Source organism: Triturus cristatus, chromosome 2_1 (genome assembly GCF_964204655.1).
Source record: "Triturus cristatus chromosome 2_1, aTriCri1.1, whole genome shotgun sequence".
Lineage (NCBI taxonomy): Eukaryota > Metazoa > Chordata > Amphibia > Caudata > Salamandridae > Triturus > Triturus cristatus.
In genome coordinates, this window is record NC_140581.1 from 24,377,988 (window position 1) to 24,394,975 (window position 16,988).

Sequence of the window (16,988 nt, forward strand, 5' to 3'; positions counted from 1 at the left end):
GAAGAAGAAAGTCACCACTCCCGCACTTCTCCGCCCAACAGATACCTCCGGTGAGTTGAATGCTGGTAACAAAGTTCGTGGACCAAGACAGATTCCGAGCGGCTCCCGCGAAGCGGGGGCCGCGAGGCGCTTTATAGTGGGAGGGAGGGGCCGGGAAGAGCCAGCAGCTGCAGCAAATAATCAGCAAGGCAGTAGGGCTGCTGGTACTCGCAGTCCCGGGGACCCGTGTGGAAGAAGAAAGTCACCACTCCCGCACTTCTCCGCCCAACAGATACCTCCGGTGAGTTGAATGCTGGTAACAAAGTTCGTGGACCAAGACAGATTCCGAGCGGCTCCCGCAAAGCGGGGGCCGCGAGGCGCTTTATAGTGGGAGGGAGGGGCCGGGAAGAGCCAGCAGCTGCAGCAAATAATCAGCAAGGCAGTAGGGCTGCTGGTACTCGCAGTCCCGGGGACCCGTGTGGAAGAAGAAAGTCACCACTCCCGCACTTCTCCGCCCAACAGATACCTCCGGTGAGTTGAATGCTGGTAACAAAGTTCGTGGACCAAGACAGATTCCGAGCGGCTCCCGCGAAGCGGGGGCCGCGAGGCGCTTTATAGTGGGAGGGAGGGGCCGGGAAGAGCCAGCAGCTGCAGCAAATAATCAGCAAGGCAGTAGGGCTGCTGGTACTCGCAGTCCCGGGGACCCGTGTGGAAGAAGAAAGTCACCACTCCCGCACTTCTCCGCCCAACAGATACCTCCGGTGAGTTGAATGCTGGTAACAAAGTTCGTGGACCAAGACAGATTCCGAGCGGCTCCTGCGAAGCGGGGGCCGCGAGGCGCTTTATAGTGGGAGGGAGGGGCCGGGAAGAGCCAGCAGCTGCAGCAAATAATCAGCAAGGCAGTAGGGCTGCTGGTACTCGCAGTCCCGGGGACCCGTGTGGAAGAAGAAAGTCACCACTCCCGCACTTCTCCGCCCAACAGATACCTCCGGTGAGTTGAATGCTGGTAACAAAGTTCGTGGACCAAGACAGATTCCGAGCGGCTCCCGCGAAGCGGGGGCCGCGAGGCGCTTTATAGTGGGAGGGAGGGGCCGGGAAGAGCCAGCAGCTGCAGCAAATAATCAGCAAGGCAGTAGGGCTGCTGGTACTCGCAGTCCCGGGGACCCGTGTGGAAGAAGAAAGTCACCACTCCCGCAGTTCTCCGCCCAACAGATACCTCCGGTGAGTTGAATGCTGGTAACAAAGTTCGTGGACCAAGACAGATTCCGAGCGGCTCCCGCGAAGCGGGGGCCGCGAGGCGCTTTATAGTGGGAGGGAGGGGCCGGGAAGAGCCAGCAGCTGCAGCAAATAATCAGCAAGGCAGTAGGGCTGCTGGTACTCGCAGTCCCGGGGACCCGTGTGGAAGAAGAAAGTCACCACTCCCGCACTTCTCCGCCCAACAGATACCTCCGGTGAGTTGAATGCTGGTAACAAAGTTCGTGGACCAAGACAGATTCCGAGCGGCTCCCGCGAAGCGGGGGCCGCGAGGCGCTTTATAGTGGGAGGGAGGGGCCGGGAAGAGCCAGCAGCTGCAGCAAATAATCAGCAAGGCAGTAGGGCTGCTGGTACTCGCAGTCCCGGGGACCCGTGTGGAAGAAGAAAGTCACCACTCCCGCACTTCTCCGCCCAACAGATACCTCCGGTGAGTTGAATGCTGGTAACAAAGTTCGTGGACCAAGACAGATTCCGAGCGGCTCCCCATTTCATAATGTGTTTTTTAGTTAACCAAGGCACTCTCTTACAGGTTATCTTCCAAATGTGTTTTAGGTACTACGTTTGTTTGATGTATCCTTGCCGAACAGAGCTCATAGTAAAAGTAGTTATTGCTGACATAATCCCTTGTACATATTTTCTCCACGTTTCAGAGTAGTATTTAAGTTTGTTGAAAAGACATTACGTTAGAAGTGCACTATTTCCTAAAAGTTCTCAACCCATCATGGAGTTGCCTTTAAACCATATGCAAACTATGTTCCCCACGCTGGCCTAAAAGCGGGATACATTTTGCAGTGAATGGCGCACACACAGTAAGATGCATGCATTCCCCCTTGCCATAGGGGGGAACCTCCAACACCAACATAATGAAACACACAAGGAGCACGTTCAGACAAAAAACATACGGCAGGGGAAAGCTGCCAGAGAGGCACTGTTAGCACGTTGGGCCATCTTCAAGGTGTCCCCGACCCACGATTCTGCCTCAGGACCCACAAGCAAGGCGTTTGCACCTCCCCCATCACACACAGGCACTCTCTCTAATGCTGGCCATCCTGGACATTCCTGCACTGGGTTATACTAATCTGCTGGTCGAGGAGGCCGATGGGTTACTTACCAGGAAGCAAACTACTAGATATAAGACTGGGAGGTTGTCATATCGTGCAAACCCGTACAATGCCGGCTTCTTCCCAATTCGGTGCTATAATCTTCCCAAGCTCGACACCACCCACGTTCCAGACTGATACGTTTAGCCCACAAAATATGCAGTACACGAGCTCCCGGGGCCCTCATAGCGGATCTAAACAATGACACGACTATCAATAGCAAGGAAGAGGACACCAGTCCCCCAGGATCTGACAGCAATGGTGAGGTTACAGGAATAGTCACTCCAAGGAATGATAGGACGCCCAAAGACACACACCCACTACTGTCTGCCCCAGGTCCCAGGCACCTGCTCTGGCTCCTTAGTGGTGCCGGGGCCTCTGGAGGGAATGGGGCTGTCGATCCATGAGTCTGCTGGTGGGGGTGTAGTTGTATGGCCATACGGTGCAATGAGTAGGCTGGTGGAGCTTCGATCAAGTCGAGTTACCGCGTTGAACAACAGGGGAGTGGCCAGACCTTGTTGCGTAACATCTCACCAATCATGGGCTTAGTGTTTTCACTTTATGGAATTCAATGTTGCCATCTAAATACGGTTGCACTGCTGTCAGAATCTTTATTATTCATAATTATTCATCACATTGCCCATTGTTTAACAGAGTGTCGGTATTGTATAGCGGCTTGCCCCAGCTGAGTTTGCATAACTGCAAAGTACAGCTTATTTCTTGCAATTGGCTTTATGGCATTTCTTTTAATGCTGAGATCCCACAACTTTTGTGCATTTATTGTGTCTCACGGGGGGGGGGACCTAAAGGTTAAGTTCTAAGATGCTTAGTCTGAACCGAAAGGGTTCGACCCATGCTCGCTTTTCTCTCTGGTGTGTTAGATTCCAAAGAATGATGTCAAGGGAAAAATATTTATAGACCTGCCCAAATTCTAATCCCCATATCTAGACTATACACACATAAGAGAATAGTGGGTCTAACGGCAGACAGCACAAAAGATAAAGAAGGAGTAAGGTGTGTAGAATCAATCAGGCCCGTACGTTATCAGAGCAGAGCCTTTGTCAACTTTTGTGGACTACTTTTTAAGACCCATTGTCCAGAAGATGCCGACGTATCTGCAGGATACTAAAGATGTCCTGCGACTGCTTCCCTCGGTAGAATTCGACCTGGAGCGAGACTTTTTAGTCTCCTTCGATGTCGAATCTCTATATACATCTATTCCCCAAGATGAAACGCTGGACACAATATGTTCCATTCTAGAGGCGACTGATTTGCAGTCCATTACACCTGTACCCTTCATCATGGCCTTAGCCAGAATGGCGATGAAAGAGAATTTCTTTAAGTTTGAGAATACCATCTATCTGCAGACGTCAGGGACCAGCATGGGCAGTGTTTTCGCGCCCAGCTTGGCGAATTTGTATGTCCATGCGTTCGAGCAAGAGCATGTCCTGGTCCCCACCAACCCTTTCCTTTCATCAATCCGCTTATGGAAGCGGTATATTGATGATGTGTTGGCGGTTTGGAGGGGAGACCAACAGTCTATTGGCCACTTTCATCAGTGGTTAAATACACGAAATGATTACCTGAAATTCACGGTTGAGTTGAACAAGAGGCGTTTGGCTTTTCTGGACTTACCCATTTTTGTAACACCAGAGGGCTTGGAAAGCGAATTATATCGTAAGCCCATGGCACGCAATTCGCTCTTGCGATATGACAGTCAGCACCCTAAGGCCTTAAGGGACAATTTGCCTTATGGCCAGTTCCTTAGGGTGCGGAGGAACTGCTCGACAACAGAGGATTTTGCTAAACATTCCAGCCTTCTAACTGAGCAACTTATGGAGAGACACTACCCACGCAAGCTGGTCAAACGGTCCCTCAAAAGAGCTTCGCACAACAATCGTGAAGCCTTGTTGGAACCACCTGCACCTAAGCCACCTCTGGAGCGCCTGACGTTGGTCAGCACTTTTAGTACATTATCTAATGACATCAAGAAAAGCATCAAAAAACATTGGCGGATTTTAAATAGTTGCAACGAGAAGATTGCGATGCCGCTTTTTGCTTTTAAAAGATCAGGCAACATAAAGGACCGACTGGTCCATACACGACCACCGGTTGGGCCTACTAGATCACTGGGCACTTTATGGGATCTACCGGCTGTGACCGGACACCACCCGTGCGGGGGGTGCTCGGTTTGCCCACAAACTACTCACACTTCGTCAGTAGATATAGGGGCCAATAGACCTTGGATTCAGACCCACTTTACTAATTGCAACAGTAGTAATGTCATCTATCTACTCACATGCCCCTGCCAAACTAGGTATGTGGGTATGACCACTCGCAAGGTGAGGCTACGTATGTTAGAGCATAAGAGCACTTTCAGGTGCCGCAAGTTGAACACGAGACTCACTAGGCATTTTTCAGAGTTCAATCACACTGTAGATGAGTTCCATCGGACAGTACTGGAGAAACCGAAGATCCCACAACACATTAGTGATGTCTCCAGATATCTGTTCATTAGAGAGCAGAGATGGGTCCACAGACTCCGTTGTGACACTTTGGGATTAAATGATGATATTCCCTGGACCAGCATCTAGTTAGAGGTATTAGTTTATCTCAACTATGAGTTTAATATTCCTTAATTATTGCTGTGTTCTGGGCCAGTGATGACAGCACATGTAGTTCACAAACGCAATTTATGATGTTGAACTTAACTTAACATCTTACTTTTTTGACTCTCAGCACTTAGAGGGTATAACACAGGATTATAAGCTGGAAAACCAAAAAAGATTTAAAAAAAAAAAAAACTTTATAATCAGAAAAACTAAATAAAAAATCCCTGTTATATACTATTAGTCTCATAGAATATAACCGTATAATAGATCACGAGATTACACCCGAAAAAGCTACTGCAGTGATTAATAGATACAGTATAGATACTGTGCTACCCATGACAACAGTTTATGCTTGGAACCACTAGTGTGGTTTATGAGGCATAATGCTATACAGCTGCTATGTGCCTGGCTATGTTGAATTAACATTGCACTGTACGTGGCTTGCAAGTATGTAATTTTCCAATGCACACTGGTGCTGGTCGACAAGGTATTAAACAAACCACATCTCCCAGGAGGTATCTATCATGTAGGAGTCCTTTTTAACGCCGCGTGCCTGTGACGGCTAGGCTTCGTAGCGTTACACATGTTACTTCCTTGTCAGTTTGAAATCAATTTCTTTAATGTAATTACTTACAATGGTTTAAAGGAGACATTAGTGCAGCAGCCTTGTGCCTGGGCACTTGATAAACATCGTACTGTACGCTTTCTGGAACCGCGTATGCATTTTGCGGTTGCGCTTGTAACCTGTTAAATTTGAATCGTCACTACATTTCCCATGAGGCGCGTAACCTTTTTGTAGTCCTGCAACTATTTACGGCGCGCGCTGAATTGCAAGGTCACGCAGCGTGAGGCTTGCCTTTTGGACATTCGACTCACATTATTTAAGCGCACTTCCTGGTCCTGAACGCTGCCTCCCACCCTGCTCGGGAAATCCTGGGGCAACGACGGACAGGTAAGGGCCGATGATTAGATTTTTTGTTTGTCTATGCATTTAGCACACTCGGCTGGGACGTTCTCATATGGCACTTGTACTCGTAACAACAGGGGCTTTGATGAGTAAAATATGGTAGACTGACAGTGACCCGCTTGATCACGATGATTAAGAGATGTCCGTGACAGCAAGTTTGATCTTGATTTAAATGCCAGTCCAGGGCATTTAAAATCGCTAAACCATGTTTTTGGGTATTTTTAATGGTACCATTCTGAGAGTTGGTAATTTGGTATGGGTTTTTCACTGAGGGGGAGAGCATATTAACAAAGAGCGAAAGCATTTTGCGCCTAATTTAACGTGAGATAGTCACTGGGACTGACTTTGGCTCTCTCAGGTTTAAGAACATTTTCTGTTTTTGTCACCCACGATCTAGAGCGGGGCCTCCTTAACCTGAGCCAGGTTCCAGGGTAGGTGAGGTGCAATCCCTGATCACGCTGGGTAAGCATTGCGTAGATTTTTTCACAGCAATGACCAGGCACACTTATTTAATTTACCTGTTTGTAGACAGTACTGTTGATGTTTTGAGTTGGACTATGTGTGTTAATTGTCCTGTTTCCATAGGTGATGCTTGCACCCTGTGATATAGAGGATTAGGACAACTTGAGGTCGTATTTATTACTACCTTTTCTGTTTGTTTGTTTAGTTTCACATTTTTCCTATAAGTGGGGGCACTTTGCACTATTGGAAATGTACTAACTGAATGCAGTAGCATAATTTTGAAGTACAAAGGTCCTGAAGAAAGCCGCGGGCCCAAATCCCTTGAAGGCTGAAACATGTCGACCCTTATCTAGCAGCGACTAGTCAGCACTGCTTATAACTTTGTCACACCTTTTTAATTAAGGTGTGTGGAGTGAATTGTATTACATCGCACTCTTCACACAACCTTTTTTAGATTTCACAGTCTCTTTTGCACTGCACTTTACTTTGTTTGGATGCCACAGTTTTTCACGTGTCTTCTTGACGCATTTCCATCAGCCCAAGGGAGCAATAGAGCCTCTAACTAGTGAGGCAGTCTCTATGATCGAGAGACATACCTCTGTCTTAGTTGGATACCAGATGATATAAACGATCATGAGAGGTTTTTCTGCTCTCACTATCTATCTCATTGGATGAGCAAGGTTGATGGTAATCCATGTTCTGCTCTGATAACGTACGGGCCTGATTGATTCTACACACCTTACTCCTTCTTTATCTTTTGTGCTGCCTGCCGTTAGACCCCCTATTCTCTTATGTGTGTATAGTCTGAGAAGTTTGATACCAAACGTCCTAGTCTTCAGTGTAGCCATTATGGTGCTGTGGTGTTCGTAATGACAAACTCCTAGCACCATATACTCTTAATGGTAGCACTGCACTTACAGTGTCCAGGAATGGACTTGGGCACTGTAGGGGTACAGGGCTCATGCACTTGTACCCTCACCACTGGCATAGGGCACCCAGCTAGAGGGGTGACTGATGTATGCCAGGGCAGTGGTTTGTGGGCATGGCACACAGGGATGTGTTATAAAGTAAAACATTTGTTTTCCTTTTTGGATAGGATATTTGTTAATTCATTCACACATTCTATTCATTCAAGCTACCAAAATCTGGTATTCACAAATCACTCCTTTTCATGGAACACTTCAATACAAAAGAACGTCAATTTATATAAAAGCAAACGGTTTATTTGCATCACAAGATTTCTTTTACCACAATATAATCATTATAAAAAATGCATTTGGTTTTTAATAAAAAAGCAACAAATTTTAAAAAACAATTGAATAGATAATACTAAACAAGACAAAAGAAGACCAACAAGGAGATTAAAAAGACAATATATTTTGTCATGAGACAGTTAATTCAGAAACCTTGTGGGCAACAATTGAATAAGGATTCACTTCCTTATTTGACAAAGGTTTGTGTGCCCCTTCCAAATTTAACACAAAAGTATTGCGTTGACTCGTTTCGGAGGCTATTCGTTGTTTATGGCCTCCTTCTTCAGGACTATAAGTAATGGTATCTCCTTATCCAGGAATGATTGCCTGTGCGAAAACGCACTAGGCTTGCTTATTTATTTAGCTGCACTCCTGCGGGAGTGTTTTCAATTTCTCACGCTTCCCTGAGCTTTTGGAGTTGTTCGTGTGGGTGGGCATGGGACGTCCTTTCTGACCCTCGCCGCACACCTCCGTGTTATTCACTTGGTTCCTTTGGGTAAAAGGTTGTGGGCTGTAAGGGATTCTTTTACTGCTCCGGGTAAGATTTGCTCGTGGCTGATTAAGTCCGACGATCAGCGTTCCCGGGCAGCTACTTCCGCGTCTTTACGATCACGGGCAACATCAGGGATGTGTGCCATGTCGACTCTTCACTTTGATCTGCACCATGGCACTCAGGCTGCCAAGGCAGTGTGTGAGTGTGGTACAGGGCCTCTGAGGGTGACACAAAATGTGCTGCAGCCCTTAGAGTCCTTCTCTGGTCACAGTGCCCTGGGTACCTGTGGTACCACTTACCAGGGGCTGACATGTGACCAGCTAGCAAATTTTGAAGGATCTTCTTTGAATGTTGCTCTTGATGGGGGTGATGCTGTCTGTGCAGTTAGTAATCCAGGCGTTGTAGTTCTTAAATCCCTGTTCCAGGTTAGTGTCAGCAACTGGGTTGGAGGTATTCAGGGTGTCGGTTGCTGGAGGTAAATATGGGGTCCGGTATATGTCCCGCAGTGTGCTTGAGTTTGCGGACAATCTGGGTCAGTCCGAGGCTGCTCATACTGTCTTAAGAGGTGTGTGGTGTTGTCATTGGGGTCATCAGTGTGGAAGTTCAGGTCACAGAGGAAGATGTAGGCCTTGGAGTCCAGGGCTAGAGGTGCCGTGAAGTCGGCAATGGCACGGCAGAAGCTGGAGCGCGTGCCCAGGGGTAAGTATGCAAGGGTACCTCTGATGGTTGTTTTCTTGTCAGTGTGGAACTTGAAGTTGAGGTGTTCCGTGAGGGTGGTGGTGTTGTCGGTGGTGGTGGTGCATTGTATGGTCTCTTTGTGGATGATGGCTGTTCCTCCTCCTGGGTTGTTGGTGCAGTCCTGGTAAGTGATTTTATATCGGGGATCGCTGTGGCGATGTCTTGGGAAGATGCGGGGTTGAGGAAGGTCTCAGTGAGGAAGATGATGTCAGGTGCAAGGGTGGCGACGAGGTCTCATAACTCGGTGGAATGCTACTGCAAAGAGCGCGTGTTGAGGACGGTGGAGTCTGTGGATTGCTTTTGGTGTGGTGAGAGGTCGGTGTGGTACATTTTGACCAGACCATGGTCATGCTGGTGTAGGTAAAGGTGCGTCTGGGGCAGGAGAACAGTCCTACCTTAGAGTGTGGTGTAACGTGTTAGCACTGTTTGCTGGGTCATATGGTTTTCAGTGTGCGGAGGATGGCGGCATCGTACCAGTCGGTAGGCCAGGAGCTTGAGTTCCTGGTGCTGGGCGCGGTCTAGGCATGCACGGGCGAAGGTGGACTTGCCATTGGTGCAGGCTCGCTTGTTTAAGGGGAGACCTATGGCTTTGCCAATGCTTGTTTTAATTTGTTGACTTACTCCTTTCCGCTCCAACATTTGTTCAGTTTTCCTTGATCCTTTTCTCATTGTTCAGTCACTTTGATATCATACAGTTCATAAAAGTTAAACCAGTCTCCTATTTGCTGATGGACTCATTCTTACCCTGCAAAAGAATTGCCCACCAAAAGGTTGATGGAAAAGTTGGAGTAACCTAACAGCAAAATCTTCCCCTCAAAGCTGTGTATGCTGGTGCAGGTCAACAACGACCACCCCTGTATAGTAATTAAAAGTAATCCTAATTTCTGGGCCTTGTCCTTGTGGCTTTGATGGAGCCTAAGAATATGAGCAGTATGCTGCCAATTTCAGCCTTTCCAAAGATGTGTTAAAAAAAAAATCGTTGCTCAAAGCATTGTGTTCCAATGCGCAGGCACTAGCATTACCTGATGGACGAGAACCTTGACATAGGAAGTCTAGAGCTTGTCCAAGAGTATTTTCTTAAGAAAAACTGACAGTACTTTTTGATTTTCCTGAAAGTAATGCCCAGTTGTCATTTTGAAGTAATTAAACTAAGGATAGTTAGTTGTACATTATTGACACTTGAGAGAAAAAATATGTACACACGAAAGATATCTGTGAAGACACACTGGTGCAGTAGATAAATGTCCTGATGAAGGTGCCAATGCTATAAGAGAAGTGAGTGGCCCAAACAACTATTAGTTCTCAGTTATGTATTAACCTTTAGCTCCAAAATTGTATTTGCGATAATTACAGATTTGAAAAAAATAATGGATAAAATATCTATATATCGGTGACCGTTTTGTCACAATTTGATATTCAGTTGAGCAGTGGTCTGAAAGACATGCTTGGATTAGTAAATGAGATATGCAACTTATTACTAGGAAGTGAAATACTGTTTTTGATTCATGTTTGGGAGTATATACAACCATTTCTAAATTATTGGCTTAGGAGCTGTGTCCAATGATGTCTTGTGGTACTGATTCATTTTTGTATGTTCATTTCTAAGACCTATAATTAGGAGACCTTCAAGCGAGGAAGGTTGATTCCAAAGTGAATTTCTTTTTAGGTCCGTGAAGGATCTGAAGAGAGTTAACCTTTATTAAGGGAAACGCTTACAGCCATAACTGCGTAAAGTATATAATTATGCTATACTAGTTGTCTGCAGTATTGATCTGTAGGTGGTTGTGCCTAACCGACATCCTCGCACATGAGAGTAAAGTACTTATTAGAAGGAAGTTCACCCACAGCGGTCGATGCTGTCAAGACTGGAATTGTTTGAACTTAAATTTCAGCAAGACTATTTCCAATTCTCTTCTAGAAGGAGCAAGCTAAGTGCCTACTTTGCTATGTAGGAGAGATTACATACACAACCATGTCTTAAGTGTACCTATTTTTGCAGAAAACAAGTTATTTTAACTGCTTGACCTTGTGTGTAAATCCTGTAATTAAGACAGTTGTTTTTCGAGAGACTATATAGTCAGGCTAGAAAAAAGTGAGTTGTACGTTGCAAAAACAGTTTGCTCAGCTTGCACTTTCAACGGGATTAATTTACTGACCCCTATATGTAGAAACATGGGCCCTGATATATCAACTGGCTCTGTCCATTTTGCATCAATGGGGAAATGTGTTAATACATATAGGTCATGGTGTTTTAAATACAGAATTCTAGTCCTCAGTCTCTCTGCAGTATAAGAGGCTTGGAACATTGGACCTTGTGAGTCATGGAAGTACTGCCTTTGGCATTGAGTTAGAGAAACAACTGCCTGTTTAATGGATTTTATTTCAAAACAAATTCCTATAAGCCTTGAGAAGGGAGGGATGGGGTGACCAGGATTAAAATTGAAAAATATCTTTATGCTGAAAGTGTGGTGATTTTATGGCCCAGCCTCTCAGAAGAAGCAGTAAACACAAATACATTGACTTTATTCAAACAGAGCCTCAACATGAACAGCGAAGCAAGGAATTACATTTTTTTCCTAACATTTGTGGCAAGAAATTTCAATTCTGTTAAGGACACGGAAGCAACGATTATGCATTCGTTTCAAAACACTACATTTTCCATGACTCCGTCCCAGTCACCTGATCAACGATAGAGTCCAAACCCTATATAACCCTCTTGTAGCAACCCAGCTTCCTTTGCTCCAGTCCAGTGAACAGTTAGACAGTCCGAAACCCATTGGCGCCAGGACACAACCAAATGTTTGAGACCCTGTAACAGCAGGACGGCATCAAACATCACCACCTGCCCTCATGAGATCATGGATCGGAGCTCGGTCCAATGGGGCCTGACGGTCATCTCTTGAAGACTCAGGAGTGTCTCCTCCGGAAACAGACTCCAGAACAATCGAGGAACCTCCACAGCTTCGAAAGGCTGTCGACTCGCTAATCACCCGTCTAGCAGGAAAGTAAAACATCAAGTCATAAAATACTGGCCTCACTCCAAGACATGACATTTCCAGTGCAGAGTCATCAGGGAGGAAAAACAATATAAATATGCATCGCACCCATCACAATATGTAATCCGTCCTATGCGGATAAATACTACACCGTGTCCTTCATAGGATTGAAAATTCTTGTCACAAACGTTGGAAAAGTTTGAATTCTATGTCAGGAGCCAAGTTGAGCCACAACCACCGAATCAACGTCAAAAATAGGTTCACGGCAAAATTATTTAAACGTAGATTCCACAGACTAATTGGTAACCTTAAGAAGGTTAGGTAGACTAGAGCCCAAAGCAAATGGCTTGGAGGCCCTTGCTCCTTCAGCAGAGTGAGTGCCATACATGGGAGTATTAATATCTGCCCCACTCATAAGCCATCGCACGCATTGTGAAAGAGTGGCCGAGACCACTGAAAAAAAGGCTTCTGCAAAGCAATCAACAATTGTCCCCTTGCATCAGTACAACATTCAGACATTCTAACCTCATAAGCTTTTAAACATTGCACAACACAAAGGTTAGGGTGATCCTGAAAAGCCGGATAGGAAATCAGTGAGGAATTACATTTGTGTGACTTGAAATCGAGAAAGTAACCCCCTTTTGGCGAAAAAATCCTCCCTTTGAGATCCATAGCCTGTACGTCAGGCACCCGTTTACAAAAGTTGAGACATAAGAGCGTAGTCAATTTGGTTGACAATTGTTTTCTCAATAGATCTTTATTGTACTGCCAAGATTCCAAAAACTGCAGGACTACGTTAACATCCCATAAAACAGAATATTTAGGAAGAGGGGTTCTGACCACACAAATGCCTCTCAACAATTTACATACTATGGGGTGTTCACCCACTTATTTACCATCAACAGGTAAATGACCTGACGAAATTGCGAACCTACAATTGTTAACAGACCTATACGCCAAACCTGCAGAAGCCAGAGAGGACAAGAACTTTATGCTCAAACTGCAATCCGCACCAATGGGATCTGCACCCTGTTCACGTCAATAGCCACTTCAGCATTTCCAAGCGGAAGAGTAGCGCTTGTGAGTGCTCGAGGACCAAGCTAGACTGTTGAAATCATTAGCCTTCTGTGAAAGTCCTGGGATACTCCTTCCGTCCCTGAAAATTGCCAGGCTACAAGAGAGCGGTGTTGTGACAATGGATGAGGAGCACCCCCTGAATCCAGAAGGAGATTCCAGCGGAACGGAATCGGAATCAGATGGGCACAGGCCAACTCCAGAAGTACTGGAAACCATGCTTGCGCTCTCCAAAATGGAGTCACCAACAGCAGCTCTGCTTGCTGGTGGCGCAATTGCGTCAACGCCCTCAGGATTATCAAAAATGGGGGGAAAAGCATAGCACAGACTGGGAGTCCAGTCCTGAAGAAAAGCATCCGTGACTTGGGCTTCTAGATTTGGACGCTAGCTGAAAAAAGTCAGAAGCTGGCGGTTGAGGCGAGATGCAAAAAGGTCCACTAAACAAGGACCCCATTGACAATTCAGCGCGTGGAATACGGATGATTGGAGCCTCCAGTCGTTGAAATCTCAATGGTGACTGGACTGCCAATCCGTCACAGCATTGCTCTGGCCTGGTAAATATTCAGCCGCCACCAACATCCGATGCTAGAGACACAAATTCCAAAAATCCTTGACAGAGATCTTGTACATATGAAGAAGTATGCAGCAATCTAACCCCTCTGGGGAAAGACTGCGAATCATAAATTAACCCTACAGGAGTTCTATGCAGTTGATGTGGAGGGTCAGTTCCTCCTGCGACCTGATGTCTACACACGACCTTATTGAGCTCCCGAAACCCGACGGCTGGCGTAAAACTCGATCACAATCTTAGGAGTTGAGCCAAAAATTGATCTGCCGTTTCAGGTCTCCACTCCATGTGATCTAATCACCATGACATCTCTGACCTTGTTTCCTCTGAAAGGAAAAGCGTGGCTGAGCCCTTACTGGAGATGTTGAATCTTGAGTCTCGGAAGTGCATGATAATGAAGGGGGGAGGGGGTGGGCTGAAAAGATGACCAGAATCGATGAGGCAAACAAGCTTACAAAGTGAGCTATCGACCTCAAGGTTTTGCTCCAAGGACCCAGCCGGGTCATCATAGTAATATTCCTACTCCTACTACTCAGCCATGTTCCAAATGCCTGCACTGCAGAGCAATAGATGTCTCAGGAGGGAAAGAAGACCAAAGTTTCAGAGGAGGGAAAACCAAGCCTCTAGTGAGCAATCAGGGGAATTACTGCAAGCAAACCCCAAAGCAGTCCAGCAAGCCACGAGGGCTATTGCCAAAATTTAGCAAGTGGAGGGAAGCCCTGCAATGACTCTAGGCAAAGTCTATAAAAATGTTCCAGCCCTGTGGCAATATTTGAAGCCACAGGGCGTAAACCGGGGAGAGAACGTCGAGCCTAGAGACCAGAGACTTGAACACGCATCTCTGCGTTCAGTTTAAGCCTCCGATCGTGGTAGGAAAAGTTTTGGCCGTCGCGCATGAGCATTGACTGCTTGGATATTGAAATAGAAAGATGACTGGGCGACTGTAGTTGTCCGGCCTCTCTCACCTTCTCCCACGCCACAATGAAGGCGAGGGCGGAAAGACATCCCACCGGGAGGAATAACGCTACCTTGTACCAGACGGAACTGCAAGGAGATTGGCGCACACACATGCAACAACAACGCGAGGTTGCACTGAAGTACGAGCGAAAAGCTTGCAAAAGATGTAAAGAGTTGCAACGGGCAACAGGAAGGGCCCACTAGGTGTCACAAAGCATACAATACAGCAATGCGTCAAATAACCTCAATATGGAAAAAATATGAAGAATGCACTTAACTGGCTGCAAAGCAGCAAAGATAGAGGAAGCAGGGTTGCTACAAGAGGGTTATATAGGGCTGGGTCTCTATTTGATCAGGTGACTGTGATGGAGTGTTTTGAAACTTTGAATTTGATTGGCTCCTGTTTTTGAAGAGTAAAGACAGAAGCATAAACGGAGCCTCCGGTCTTGACAGAGAATTATAGCAAACTGTTGGTACTACTAGAGTACACGTATAGGGTGTAGGTGTAACAAGCAGGCTTTGATGGTCTTCTCATAGCATGATATGTTTTCACAGTAAGGATATACACACCCTCAGCTCACAGTGACTTTGTGATTGTCTTCTAGGAATGTGTATGCAAGTGGGAAGATTATATCCAGGATGTCCATGTGAGTGAATACCCACCCACGGTCTCTCGCTGTCGCCTCACGTCCACCCTGCGATGATTGAGGTGGTGGCCAAGTTGGTCCGAGGGCCTGTGTTCCTGGCGGGTGAAGTTCTGGAATGTGTCGTCACCTTCACTAATCCCTTGTCGTCACTTTCAACATCAGCAACCAGGTAGCGTATGCCGGCTCTGCGTGCTCGTGGTTGGCCATAGCTTTCTCTAGCTGTGCTCGGTAACTTGGATCCTCCTCATTGTGACACAGATGGCTGAGCGGTGCTTCTGTTCGCAAACACTACTTAGCGTCCCGGGTTGGATGTCCTTCACTGTACAGCTGGAGTTGGCAATAAGTAATATTCATCCTGGATGAGGAGGGACCTGAAACATTAGGTCTAGGACATTATGGAACATTTTGTGTCCAGGAAGTGAACTCCGTAGACACAAAAGCAAGGACTTCCAGTCTCTGACAGCAGGCGTTAATTCTGTAAACCATCCCCAGGCTGGAGAGAGCGCTGCCATGCAGACATGCGGCCAAACACTTTGCCTGGGCCGGTTTTGCTTCCCAGTCCGGCCCTGCGTGTGAGGATAAGGATGCACTCCCTGCATGAGGGAGCTATGCCGTGCTTGTGAAGATGATGATGAGCCCTTTGTAGAAGGGAGCTGTGCCTTGCTTGTGAGGATGAGGACGAGGACGTGCCCTCTGTAGGAGGGAGCCAAGCCTTGCTTGCGAGGATGAGGACGTGCCCTCTGTAGGAGGGAGCTGTGCCATGCTTGTGAGGAAGAGGACGCGTTCTCTGTCGGAGGGAGCTGTGTCGTGCTTGTGAGCAGGGCCGGACTGGCCGCAGCGTTTCCCCAGTGGGCCACCAGGGTGGGGCCCGGTTTTGGACCCCTGGGGACCGTTTTTGTTACAGGGCTGCTTTTGCAGGATAGCTGCAATATCAGCCTCTGTAACTAAATCTTCTGGAACTGGCCCTGGCAAACAGCTCGGCCGCACCCCCAACCCCTGGTGGAGGGCGGCCAAGCACTTTGCCTGGGCCGGTTTTGCTTCCCAGTCCGGCCCTGCTTGTGAGGATGATGATGCTCCCTTTGTAGAAGGGAGCTGTGCCTTGCTTGTGATGACGCACCTTTTGTAGGAGGGAGCTGTGCTGTGCTTGTGAGGATGCAGACGCGCCCTCTGTAGGAGGGAGCTGTGCCGTGCTTGTGAGGATAAGGACGTGCCCTCTGTAGGAGGGTGCTGTGCCATGCTTGTGAGGATGAGGACGCACCATCTGTACGAGGGAGCTGTGCCGTGTATGTGAGGATGAGGATGCGCCCTTTGTAGGAGTGAGCTGTGGCATGCTTGTGAGGACGCACCTTTTGTAGTATGGAGCTGTGCCATGTTTATGAGGATGAGGACGCGCCCTCTGTAGGAGGGAGGTGTGCCATGCTTGTTAGGATGCAGACGCGCCCTTTGTAGGAGGGAGCTGTGCCATGCTTGTGAGGGGGATGCGCCCTTTGTCGGAGGGAGCTGTGCTGTGCTTATTAGGATGCGCCCTCTGCAGGAGGTAGCTGTGCCGTGGTTGTGAGGAGGAGGACGTGCCCTCTATCGGAGGGAGCTGTGCCGTGCTTGTGAGGAGGACGACGCACCCTCTGTCGGAGGGAGCTGTGTCGTGCTTGTGAGCAGGGCCGGACTGGCCGTAGCAGGCACCAGGCATTTCCCCAGTGGGCCACCAGTGCGGGGCCCGGTTTTGGATCCCTGGGGACCGTTTTTGTTACAGGGCTGCTTTTGCAGGATAGCTGCAATATCGGCCTCTGTAACAAAATCTTCTGGAACTGGCCCTGGCAAACAGCTCGGCCGCACCCCCAACCCCTGGGGGGGGGGCAGCCAAGCACTTTGCCAGGGCCGGTTTTGGTTC

At 47.5% G+C, this 16,988-nt stretch overlaps 1 protein-coding gene across 2 annotated transcripts in view; it reads left to right on the forward strand.

The window, feature by feature from the left end:
- Positions 1–16,988, forward strand: part of RGP1 (RGP1 partner of RAB6A GEF complex) — a 163,934-nt gene that overhangs the window by 11,015 nt on the left and 135,931 nt on the right. The window contains exons 2-3 of one of the 2 annotated variants that reach the window (XM_085627712.1): positions 6,310–6,374; positions 15,059–15,269. In XM_085627712.1, the coding sequence (XP_085483838.1) occupies positions 15,154–15,269 (116 nt within the window). In that variant the 5' untranslated portion in view covers positions 6,310–6,374; positions 15,059–15,153. The remainder of the gene's footprint in view (positions 1–6,309; positions 6,375–15,058; positions 15,270–16,988) is intronic. The other variant, XM_085627710.1, reaches the window with a different exon arrangement.